The sequence below is a fragment of the Conger conger genome, chromosome 9 (genome assembly GCF_963514075.1).
Source record: "Conger conger chromosome 9, fConCon1.1, whole genome shotgun sequence".
NCBI classification, from domain to species: Eukaryota; Metazoa; Chordata; class Actinopteri; order Anguilliformes; family Congridae; genus Conger; species Conger conger.
In genome coordinates, this window is record NC_083768.1 from 13,387,982 (window position 1) to 13,400,301 (window position 12,320).

The 12,320-nt window shown below is 48.6% G+C and overlaps 1 protein-coding gene across 1 annotated transcript in view; it reads left to right on the forward strand.

The window, feature by feature from the left end:
• Nucleotides 1-12,320, forward strand: part of LOC133137549 (amphiphysin-like) — a 58,705-nt gene that overhangs the window by 34,527 nt on the left and 11,858 nt on the right. Inside the window, exons 9-19 of the mRNA XM_061255881.1 lie at nucleotides 310-392; nucleotides 2,337-2,469; nucleotides 3,073-3,201; nucleotides 3,577-3,723; nucleotides 4,305-4,328; nucleotides 5,011-5,037; nucleotides 5,551-5,985; nucleotides 7,640-7,672; nucleotides 9,686-9,745; nucleotides 10,531-10,665; nucleotides 12,082-12,138. Of these exons, the coding sequence (XP_061111865.1) occupies nucleotides 310-392; nucleotides 2,337-2,469; nucleotides 3,073-3,201; nucleotides 3,577-3,723; nucleotides 4,305-4,328; nucleotides 5,011-5,037; nucleotides 5,551-5,985; nucleotides 7,640-7,672; nucleotides 9,686-9,745; nucleotides 10,531-10,665; nucleotides 12,082-12,138 (1,263 nt within the window). The remainder of the gene's footprint in view (nucleotides 1-309; nucleotides 393-2,336; nucleotides 2,470-3,072; nucleotides 3,202-3,576; nucleotides 3,724-4,304; nucleotides 4,329-5,010; nucleotides 5,038-5,550; nucleotides 5,986-7,639; nucleotides 7,673-9,685; nucleotides 9,746-10,530; nucleotides 10,666-12,081; nucleotides 12,139-12,320) is intronic.

Genomic DNA, 12,320 nt, shown 5'->3' on the forward strand with positions numbered 1-12,320 from the left:
ACCATGTGGCTTAGCCCATACCTAGCACAGGAAGGCTTCTGTCTTACATGGACCTGTTCCACAAAGCAGGATTACTGAGTTAGCCAGATAACTGCACTGGACTGTACTCAAACCCGGAACATGGGCTGAAGTAAAAAGAGTTGCTCCGGGTTTTACTCGGTGCAGCTCTCCAGCTGACTCAGCTGTCCTGATTTGTCGAACAGGCCCCAATATGTGATACAGATATAAGCAAACAGCAGATGTAGCAGGAGCAGGTTATCTGGGTTGATATGCTCGTTAATGCCGGCTTTCTTGTCTTCGTTTCTGTAGCTCTGCCACAAGCTGTACGAGGTGATGAACAGACTCGCCGAGCAGCATTCCGACAAGATGTTCACCATCCAGGGAGCTCCCAGGTACAGGGAGTGGAACATCACATTCACTACACTATCTTTGCTTTTGGGTATTTTTATCCATCATTTATCACTCTCCAGTGGTAAAATGGAGATTCTCTCTGGTGTGGAGCAAACTGACACTGTGCGTGTCTGTGCATACGTGTGTGTTTGTGTGTGGGTGGGTGGGTGGTCTTTAGTTATTTGTGGCCACATTTGTCACAGGAATTGTTTCTTAAGTTTAGCAAAACATTTTACAATACTGGAAATCTGAGATCTGGCCCACTGAGGAAACAAGCTAACATCTGCAACACTACAGCAAGACTGCAATAATAGAAGGTGTTAGCTGAGTTTAGCTTGAAATGAGGTAGTAATGAAGAAGCACCTTTAATTATTCTAATTAAAACATTCTCATTATGTCATTAAATCCCTGAGTCCCAACTGTTCTTATGAAAAGCCAAGACTGATCTCGCAGAATAGATGTGGGCTGTAACTCATTGTTTCATTGTCATCGTTTCTCTTCTGCATGTGACAGAATGCGAGCGTAAGTACGCTAGCTGCCTTGCTGTGTAGGTCCTCTTTACAAAGATGTGATTGGCTGCTGGCTCACGTCCCAAACTCTGTCCTGGTTGGTTGTTTATTGCTGTGGCATCATTTGAGGGTTGACTGATGAAGATACACAAATCCATTGACAGGGCTAAGAACAATTACATCTAAAGTTTTGCGTGCCGTCAAATAAAGGTGACTGAATGACGGCCTTCCCAGCTAAATCACGAGCCTGTTACGCAGTGATCCGTTAAGCGGTGATCTGTTACGCAGTGATCCGTTACGCAGTGATCCGTTACGCAGTGATCCGTTACGCGGTGATCCATTATGCAGTGATCTGTTACACAGTGATCCGTTACGCAGTGATCCGTTACGCAGTGATCCGTTATGCAGGGATCCGTTCAGAAGTGAATATTCAATTTGCAGTAGCTTTTCTTGATTTGGCAGCATACTCCCCACCTCTCACTAGAGTGGCTCTTTGCTGAGCTATAAGTAGTACAGTGACTAAGCAGAACAGCAACACATAATTTCTGTGGAAGTGCATGCTAATCTGTGCTCTTCCACACTGGCAAAGGGGCTGATTAGGCATTCAACATCGCACACTTAAGATCCGCAATTTTATTACCAACATTTCAACATTTTCATCCGGTGAAAGTGAGGGTGCTTCAATGTGCAGTGGTCATTTCCTTTTTCAGTATAATTGCTACAATCACCAGCACTGTATGTAAAATTACGGTGTGCGTTTATTCTGCTCTTCTTGCTGATTGGGAAACATTGTTGGATGACACCGTGGTCGGTGAATGGCAGTGTTGACGTCCACAGCCAGAACCTGATGAACGCTGAACTCCCTTGTTGATGATTTAATTTGAGGAAAACCACAACCCTGAACAGGACTGAGAACTGAGCCACAGCAGAAACCCTAGCAGCCTCGGTCTAGTTGGCCTGTAGCGTAGTGGTTAAGGTAAAGGACTGGGACACGCAAGGTCAGTGGTTCGATCCCCGGTCAAGCAACAATAAGATCCGCACAGCCGTTGGGCCCTTGAGCAAGGCCCTTAACCCTGCATTGCTCCAGGGGAGGATTGTCTCCTCCTTAGTCTAATAAACTGTACTTTGCTCTGGATAAGAGTGTCTGCTGAATGCCTGTGATGGAATGTAATGTAGTCACCGTAGTAGCTCTGTGTAGCTCCTGAGAGCAAAGCCCAGTGTTTTATGTAGATCCCAATTTGAATTCTGTTGGTTACAGCTAAACTGTTGTTGTTCAGAACTGGTATACTCAGAACACAGAGTTTGTACCAGTTGCGTGTTTGTGTTAGTCATGAGGACGGAGAGGCCGCGGGTAATGGGGGTGGCGGGTCTATCCCCAGGGAAAGGGCAGTTGACCTCCAGGGGTGTGACTCTCTGCTCTGACCCCGCCCCCCACAGCGACTCCGGCCCCCTGCGATACGCCAGGACGCCCATGGCCACGCCCCCCGACGAGTCTCCGGCCAGCAGTCCCGAGGCCAGTCCCAACCACATGCTGGCCCCCGGGCCGCACCGACCCAAGTCCCCCTCTACGGTACAGAACCGCGCTCCGCTGCCTTTACCCGCCGAGGACCCGCCGTACCTCAGGGGGGGGGTATATCAGGAGTTAGCTGGGTAAATGCACTGAGTAAACCCTTCCAAATGTGGAACATGGACTGAAGTAAAAGAGCTGTTCCGGGGTTTATTCATTGCAGTGTTCCAGCTAACTCGGTACTCCTGCTTCATGAATGACCCCCTGAGGCCCTAGATGACCTGATGCTAATGCAGAAAGACATTGCCTAGACCAGTGCACTGCGACATGACTTTAGAAATTTTTATTTTAAAAAAACATTTTTGGTGAGCATAACTCTGAAGGTCTCTCAGGACTACGCAGGTCTTTACGCCCTGGCTAGCTGCAGCTCTTGCCGTAAGACACAGGTGAGTGCAGTTCAGGGTTTTCACTACTTGATGATGTGAGGATGGTGAACTGTACAAGTGTACGTACCTCCCCAAACAACGAATACGAGAGTACCTACCTCCCCACCCCCCCCAAACAGGGCGGCCTACCTCCCCACCCCCCCATAGGGAACGGGCTGGGGACGGGTGTGTGCTTTCCCCCTGTCCCCCACACTAACACGGCGCCTCCCTGGCATTGCAGCTGAAGAAGGGTCCCCCGGTGCCCCCCCCTCCCAAGATCACCCCCACCACAGAGCTGCACCAGGAGCAGATCATCAGCCTGTTCGACAGCAGCTTCACCGCGGACGCCCCCCCAGCACCCCCAGTGCAGGTCGGTGTCACCCCCCCTCCCCCCCTCCACACCCCACCCAGTGACACCTCCGCCCCATTCCCATGACGACAAACCAGCTGCTTCGTTCATCCAGTAAACGGCATGCTCTTCAGAAGGTGCAGGGGCTGCTGGGTACTGGGTACTGTAACTATTTCCACCTCCACTTCATGACCAGGGCGGCCATGTTTTCTGTGTGCATTGTGATATGAAAACTCACCTGCACCCTTTCTTTCTTCCTTCCTTTCTCTCTCTCTCTCTCGCTCCAAATTTCCATCGCATGTGCTCTTCCATCGTGAAAATTGGGATTGAATTCAGTGATCAAGCAGACGATGCTGTGTGCCGCAGAACTGATTTTGTTCCTCTGGTGGGTTTTAGGTACAGGGGAGCCTGCTGTGCGTTAGCTGCTGTATGTCTCCCTCACAGGCTGAAAAGGCAGTGGACTCCCTGCTGGATCTGGACTTCGACCCGTTCAAGCCCGACGCCACCACCCCCATCGGGCAGACCCAGTCGCCCATGTCCCAGGTGGGCAGGCGCCTCTCACGGGGCAGGGGACGGGTGTCTCTCAGTCCCTCTGGAGACGCCGCCCTAATCCCGCAATTATGGGCCGCTCATTCTGAACGCTGATAATCCACACCGGGCTGCTGTTTGCTTTGTGTGCTTGTGCGTTTGGAAAGAGCTCAGAGCCCACTGCAATATACACTCAATGAACACTTTATTAGGTATTTATTACATTTCCCCAGGAATTGAAACCATATTTGCAAACCCTGTAATTATAAAATAATTTTGCCAATATCACAGTTTGCCATCCTGTTTATTTTAATAAACAGGATGGCATACAGGCTTCTTAATAAACAGGGACCTGTATCACAAAGACGGGTTACAGAGTTAGTTGGATAAAGGCACTGAGTAAAACCCAGAACCCTCCCAAATCTGGAACATGGACTGAAGTACAGAGCTGTTCTGGGTTTTACTCCGACTGCAGTTATCCAACTAACTCAGTGCTCCTGCTTCCAGATACAAGCCCCAGGTTCAGATACAGAATATACCTGCATTGCATTATGTCACTGCCAGCTTCAGTAACCATGTGATCCTTTCTCTGACAGACCCTGCCCTGGGATTTGTGGACGGTAAGACTTTTTCTGTTGGTTGCAGAGTGATTTGTTATTCGTAAAACCTGGCAGGGTATTTGTTATTTGTTCATCTGACAGTGCAATGAACCTCGCCAGATCGAACTGTTAGTAACAGCCCTTGGAAGAGATGTAGACTTTGTGTCTGTGCTGTGTCCAAACTGAGCTGGTTCCATTTATAACAGTCAAATGGTTTGTTATTTCTTCAGTAAATCAAACATTTGTCTTTATTTCAAAATAGAGCATATGTGAACATGTGTTATATATTCGTGGACATAGGCTTCTGCATTTGTAAATAAAAACACAGTACATTTGTAGATAAGCAGAAGAATATTATTCCTAGAAAATTAATTGAAAGATTTTAGAAGAGGACAATGGCAGATGCTCTCTTTTTACTCCGCTCTTTACTGAATGAATGTTTATTTCTCTCTTTTTACTCTGCTCTTTACTGAATGAATGTTTATTTCTCTCTTTTTACTCCGCTCTTTACTGAATGAATGTTTATTTCTCTCTTTTTACTCTGCTCTTTACTGAATTAATGTTTATTTCTCTCTTTTTACTCTGCTCTTTACTGAATGAATGTTTATTTCTCTCTTTTTACTCTGCTCTTTACTGAATGAATGTTTATTTCTCTCTTTTTACTCCACTCTTTACTGAATTAATGTTTATTTCCTTCTTCCAGGCTCCAGCTGCCGAGGTCACACAGCCTGTAAGTGATAAAGCATGGAGGGCCAGTTTCAGACCACACTAGAGATCAGCCCAGTCTATTGCGCTGTCCTGATGTAGTGCAGGAGAGTAGGCAGCATTTTATTCACAGTAGCACAGTAAGATGCTTTTCAGAATCCGGGTGAGTATGGAGCAAGCTCCAGAGATGATGATTTGAATATTCTACCATAACTGACTTCTGCATTGGGCTTTATCAATGATGGTTTGTCAAGACTGACACTTTGGATGTGCGTGGTTTCCACCCTTATTTGTGGTGTCACTGTCCAGAAACTTTGTCTTGTGCTGTAGACATTTCTGTTTCTTCAGCTGCTGTGTTTTTGTGTTCCTCCTCCTTCCTTTATGTTTTGTCTTTCCGTCCTTCCTTTGCTCTTTCCGTGTTGTGTGCTGGGCTGCAGCCCGGCTCTGTGTCTCTGTCTGTGGGTGGCGTGCTGAGTGAGTGGGGGGAGGCTCTGGTAGTCTCGGGGCCAGTGGTTTCACACACTCCCTCCCCGAGCAGGCCGCCAGCGACTGGGCCGCGGACTTCAGTGGCCTGGGGGCCGGAGTGGAGGCGGCCGCCCCCGCCGGGGAGAACGGAGAGGCCAAGGCGGCGGACGGGCAGGGCTGGCCCCCAGCGGACGGCTGGGCGACGGAGGCTGTGGCGGCGCAAGGAGAGACCGCCGGAGCGGAGACCGTCGGAGCAGAGACCGTCGGAGAGGACACCATAGAAGCGGGGACCGTCGGAGAGGCCACCATAGAAGCGGGGACCGTCGGAGAGGCCACCATAGAAGCGGGGACCGTCGGAGAGGCCACCATAGAAGCGGGGACCGTCGGAGAGGACACCATAGAAGCGGGGACCGTCGGAGAGGACACCATAGAAGCGGGGACCGCCGAACCCGAGACCCCCGCAGCTGAGACCGTTGAACCCGAGGCGGCCGAACCCGCGGAAGCCGAGGTTAGCACCTGGGACCCCGAACAGAGTCTCGACCCGCAGCCGGGCTCCGACCCGTTCGGCCTGGGGGGCGGGGAGGCGGAGCCGGGCTCTGGGGGCGGGGGGGAGGGAGACCAGCTCATGCCGGGGATCGTGTTCACGGACGAGCACGGGCAGGAGATGCTGGACGCGACGGAGGGCAGCGAGCTGGGTCTGTACCCGGCTCAGGGTGCCGCCAACGCCGTCAAACTGGACTGGGGGCTGTCGGGCCAGCCGGGCTCCGATCGGGAGGGGTCGGAGTACGAGACGGCGGACGAGTGGGCGGAGAGTGCGGGGCGGAACGGGGGCTGGGCCGCTGCAGAGGAGAAGCAGGAATCTGCGCCAAACGTAGGGGTGGTCGTGGAGGAGGCAGCAGAGCAGCCCGGCTTAGGTGGAAGCGCAGAGGGGCAGGGAGGCTTTGCGGATTGGGGGGTAGGTGACCAGGCAGACCCTTTCCAAACCCAGGCAGACCCCTTCCAGACCCAGGCAGACCTTTTCCAGACCCAGACAGACCCCTTTCAGAATGAGGCAGACCCCTTCCAGAATGAGACAGACCCCTTCCAGAAGCAGGCTAATGAGGAGAACGAGACCTTGTTCCAGACGGCAGAACCAGCCTTCCCCAGTACAGTTGCAGAGGCGATAGGGCAGAGTGCTGCGGACCCCTTCGAGGGTGCGGACGTGTTTGCCTCCCTGCAGGCCGACCCACGACAGGTTGACCCGTTCGCCCAGGCGGGAGGTGCCGAGCTGGTGCTGGATTTCGTGTCCGACCCCTTCGCAGAGCCCCCGGTGGGGGCCGGCGGGGGCTGGGCCTCTGACCCCTTCGCCAGCGCCCAGTCGTGGCCGGAGAACTGGGCCCCGGTGGCGGGAGGGGACACCTGGGCGTTCCCCGGCGCCGCAGACGGGCAGCCCAACGGGTTCGCGCAGTGGGGGGCGTTTCCCGACCCTGCGGCCAGCACAGAGGGTGCGGTTACCGTCGGCGACAGCCCGTGGCAGGAAGTTAGCGGCAGCTGTGGCTTCCTCTCCGGCAGCGGCCAGGGCGACTTTACCGCCAACTGGGGCGACGGGGGCCAGGACCCCGCAGCTGGCCTTCCCGCTGGGCCGGGTCAAGGGGAGAACCAGGCGAGTGGCCCTGCGAAAGGGGCCCCATTTGAGACCCAGGGCCTTCCGATGGACACCATTGAAGCCCCCGGGCACAGGGACACGGAGAACTCGGATTTGTCCGAAGACGAGGCCACAAACCGGAGATACGGAAAGTTGTACCAAGAAGTAGATACGGAGAAGGAAGAGGTATCTTACTCTCACCCCCCCTTACATAGCATAGCATAGCATAGCGTAGAGTACCCGGAGCAAGAAAACCTCCCTTTTCCCTGCAATGACAAAGAACCAAGTGCCTTGCAACGTCCCTTCAAGGACCTTCCTGCAGTGCCTGAAATCCTAGCCCCCTTTTTCCTGTTCCTCCTCTGCTTGACTATGTTCTCTCTCTCTTTTACTTCATGACACCTTTATTACACCTGTATTACACCTGTGTTACACCTGTATTACACCTTTATTACACTATTGCAACATATTTCAAGCATCCACTTCTGCTTCCGCTGCTGAGACTTTCGTGTGTTAATTGTTTCTCTCTGATTCAACATAGGTGTCCAACAATGCACTTAATGGAGTCTCTCAGGTAATGATACCTTCCCAAACTTTATTTTACTTGTAGCAATGAACAGGGAATAACTGACCACTACTAATCTGAGCGCTTTTTATTTTATTTTGGAAAATCCTTTCCAGCAGCAGCTCTGAGCGAGTTAAACCCACGTTGGCCTTGTGTCATTTTTATCAGTGTGCCAACGTTTGCTCATCAGCAACCTGATGGACCACTAAGAATGCTCCAACATTGGTTGTTGACAAGGGTGTTTTGTAGTTCCCCCTTGAACAGCATTTCACAAATTGTTGGGCTTTTGGCATGCCCCAATGCCATGAATATCCACCGAACCATGCCATGTCCACTGGCCACTGACCCGTTGTAGGTGTGATAATACAGTATATATGATTGAATTCCATCTCAGCATAGAGCAGATCTTGAACTGAATTTATCACATAAGCCACATCACAGCATGGTTTGCTTTTCATACGCTTGCTGGAATGTCCACAACAACAACTGCAGTGCAAGACCAGTGGTAAACTAGAGCTTCACTGTGCTTCCACATGCAAGCCCTAAGCCAGCGCTACTCCACTCCATGTCCTGCAGGATGCAGTGTCTGCAGGTATTTGCTCCTACACCACCTGATTTCACTAATTATTTGACCTGCTTGGTTCAGATAATAAAGTAATTATTGATATCAGATGGTGTAGGGCACGGTTGAAGCAAATGTCCGCAGACATGGTGGCCCACAGGACGTGGAGCGCTGTCCTTAAGCTAATGATAGAAGCATGTTTACACACATCCATTTCATGTCATGCATGGAAAATCAGTTGTTTTGTTGTACCTTCCCCCAAGCCTCCTATGGCTTTTTATGCAGTTTGCTATAATCCCTTGCTAACAATTTTCCTCAATGATTTTCCCGGCAATCTCTCTTTAGCTATCACATTGTTTATTAAGCCATTGCAATTTCATTATAAGTTATTCTTATTACAATTTCATAAAGTAGTTGTATGTTTGTATGAACACTTAATGGTGCTGTTCATTCTGGCCACAAATCCTCTTTGTAAGACAATATTGCAATGTTTTGGGCCATTCTTTTTTACTATTTAGTAAAACAAACATAACATTTCGTGTGTAAATGTGAACCCCAATGTGGCTTCAGCTTTGAGACCAGTCTACCTGAGTGTAGTAAACAGCAATGCATAATTGTGCATAATAGATTTGAAACAGTCAATTTATATAATCAAATACACATTTATTTATGCATTTATTTATTTTATTTTTATTTTATTTTTATGTATTTATCACTAATTTGTTTGGTGAAATGATTTCAGAGAAATGGGTTAATGTATTGGTCGCATAAGGCAATAGGCCGATCTGTACGTTTGGAAGGATCCTTTGTGATTTTGTTTTTGTTTTATTTTATGTTGATTTACTCCTTTATTGTCGAATAGGAAGGTTAGTTGGCAAAAACATGATTTGTTTTAGCTTAGTGTTGGTATTGTGGCATTTAATACATTGTTTACTAGCAATCGCTGTGAAGAACATAAAATATAATATTTTAATATGCCCATATTTTAATAGTGGGTTGTGCAATAGGAATTCAGAACACAAATTTCCATGCAGACTTTAAATACTGTGATTTTATGACTTCATTATCCCTGGGCAGTTTCACAGATCCCTCATTCTACACTCATTGGGATGAGTCATTGTGATGACAGGTTTAGGATACAGAAGGGTAGTTTGGTGACAGACATGGTCAGTGCCCTCACCATGTGATAATGTAGGATTTATTGTTATTTATTTATTTCTGTATTTCTGTATTTATTTATTTATTTTTGGTGATAGCATTTTTTGGGGATGATAGGATTCAGTGGTCGGGCCGTAACATCGCCGATAATCCACTAGATTTAATGTTAAAATACATAGAGGACGGGTAGGGGCTGTGGAAGGGGGCAGTGGGAGTGAGGTTAGAGAAGGTCGGGTGGGGGATGAGAGGCTTTTTAAAATCTGCACAATCTTTACTCCTCCTTTCTCTCCCTCGCCACAAAGCCTGAGGCAGCCGTCGCCGCGGTTACCGCCGAATCTAGCCCGAGTGCGGTTGACGTGACGGTGAGTGGAGCCTCCCCTTATCAGCGACACCCCACCGCCGCCCTCAGACCACCACTGTAGTTTACTGCTGGGCTCCGTCAGGGAAGGGCGCCATTATCTGTCCAGTGTGAAGACACGCATCCCTGTTCTTATGCTTAAAATATCACTTTTTATTTTTATAATGTTTGTATGTATGCATGTTGACTTTGCTATTTTATTTCATTTATTTATTTATTTGTATTTGTTGGTGTCGTATGTGTTGTGCTGTTTGTGTACTGTTCTAATGTTTTTTCGCATTTATTGTCATATTATTTATCAATCATTTGTGTTTTTTTTGGTTTTGTTCTTGTGCTTATATGTAGCCAATTTTTATTTGAATATATGTATTTTATGTTTGTTCTGAATGTGATGAACACAGTGCTTGTCATCTCAGTTCTTCAGTCCTGCTGAATGCGCATATTTACAGATTAGTTAGTTATCGCCAATGTTTATCTGGTACAATAGTTATTACTCTGATGAATTCGGGAATGCATTTCACTTTTTACTGCACTGTTGTATTCATTCACAGATTTTTCTAAAGGTGACACACAGGTGAAGGCCAATGTAATTACAATATCTCATGGGTTGTGCAGAGCCAGTGATTCCCTTTGACAATTCAGTACTGCTAATGTTGTGAGAACTTCCTCTGATAAACAGGTCCTGTACTCTGCGCTGTGTGTATTATGGACGTTAGTTGCGCTGGTCTGCGGTTTAGAGGACGGGAGAGGGCTGTTAATGCTGTCCCCGCTTCCCTGTTTTCTGAAAAGTCCGAGGCAGAGGCGGCAGTGCCTGAGGCTGAAACAGAGGCGGCCCTCGAACCCGTGCCTGAGACGGGCGAGGCCCAGGCGCCCCCTGACACTGCTGAAGCTCCTGCAACCAGCCCAGCTGAGGAGAAAGCTGCGGTGAGTCCTCTTCATCGTCCTCACCCTCATCATCTTCATCATCATCATCATCATCATCACCAACAACATCATTATCATCATCATCATCAATATCAACTCCGACATCTTCATCAACGTCATTGTCATCATCTTCATCATCATCCTCACCGCCATCTTCATCATCAACATCATGTTCAACATCATCATCATCATCATGATCAGTGTCATTATCGTCATTATCAATGTCATCATCAACATCATTATCATCATCATCAAAATCATTGCTGCTATTTTCGTCATTATAATCAACAGCTTCATCATCATGATCAAAAGCTGGCGTGTTTTGTAATCATGTGCATTTATTTCCCCATGGTCACTGTATCCGTTTTTTTAATCCAGTGCTTTTGCGATGCAGCCAGGCAAATACTACTGTACAAAATCATAACTAGTATGAGCGATGTGTCCTGTAAGAGTTAGATCAGGATCAGAATGCAGTCATCTGATGAAGGCAAATTCTGCACAGCAGACTGTGGAACTACTGTAAGAGCACAGCTGTCAGTTTGCAGCCTTAGTTTCAGCATTACACCTTCAGATTTCAGTACTTTACTGTGTGGACATGAAGGGAGTCATGTTTCTGCTTGAATTGATTGCTTGTCGCACTGTAAAGGGATGAGCTGTGGCAGACCTAGTCATGGTGATTGCTCTTAAGGCCGAGGTTTCTGCCGTTTCGATGTGCCGTGTGTGAAAAGGGAATGAGAGGGACACCGAAAAGGCAATCAGCCTATCAGGAAGCACACAGCGATCTCCCATGATCCCTCTAAAGCCTTCAGTATCCTGCGTTTACTGCAGCCGCTGTGGACTTCATCACCCTGCTGGAACCCGGCCCTGATCACTCCAGCCTCTGACTGGAATGGGTTTCACCCGAGCCGTGTGTCAACCAGGTTCATTCCCTCCTTCATGAAAGCGTGATCATCACGGGGTGTCCCAGGAGTATAACGGATTAAAACGACTAAAACTGCCAGAAATAGTTGATTTTTGTTTTTTGATACACTTTATTTTGTCTTTGAGCCTGGCTTACAGGGGCATGTTGAATTTTGCAGACGCTACACGTGTTCTTGAATGTGTGGTGCATTGCAGACTGTGTCAGAGTACCCGGACACAGCTGTGTAGTGAAGGCGGTTGGCTGTGGTTTAAATGTGTCTCTGTTGAACTCTGACCCCAGCTGGAGGTGGCTGGCTGTGGTTTAAATGTGTCTCTGTTGAACTCTGACCCCAGCTGGAGGTGGCTGGCTGTGGTTTAAATGTGTCTCTGTTGAACTCTGACTCCAGCTGAAGGCGGTTGGCTGTCGTTTAAATGTGTTGCTGTTGAACTCTGACCCCAGCTGGAGGTGGCTGGCTGTGGTTTAAATGTGTGTCTGTTGCTCCTCCCCCTGTAAAGGACGCCACTGTGGTAGAGGCGGAGTCTGTGGCCAGTCCAGAGGCGGAGTCTCCTGAGGTATGTTTAAGCCCCTCCCCCTGTCAGAACATCTCACTTTCTACATCACTGTGGGTGGTAGGGCCTCCTGCAGTGCCTCTATCGCTGCTGACACCTCTGGGTCACATGGCTGGAACAAGGGGCTTATGGGAGTTGAAGTCTTAGGATGCGCATATGTGTCTGAATTACTGTATCAACGGTGC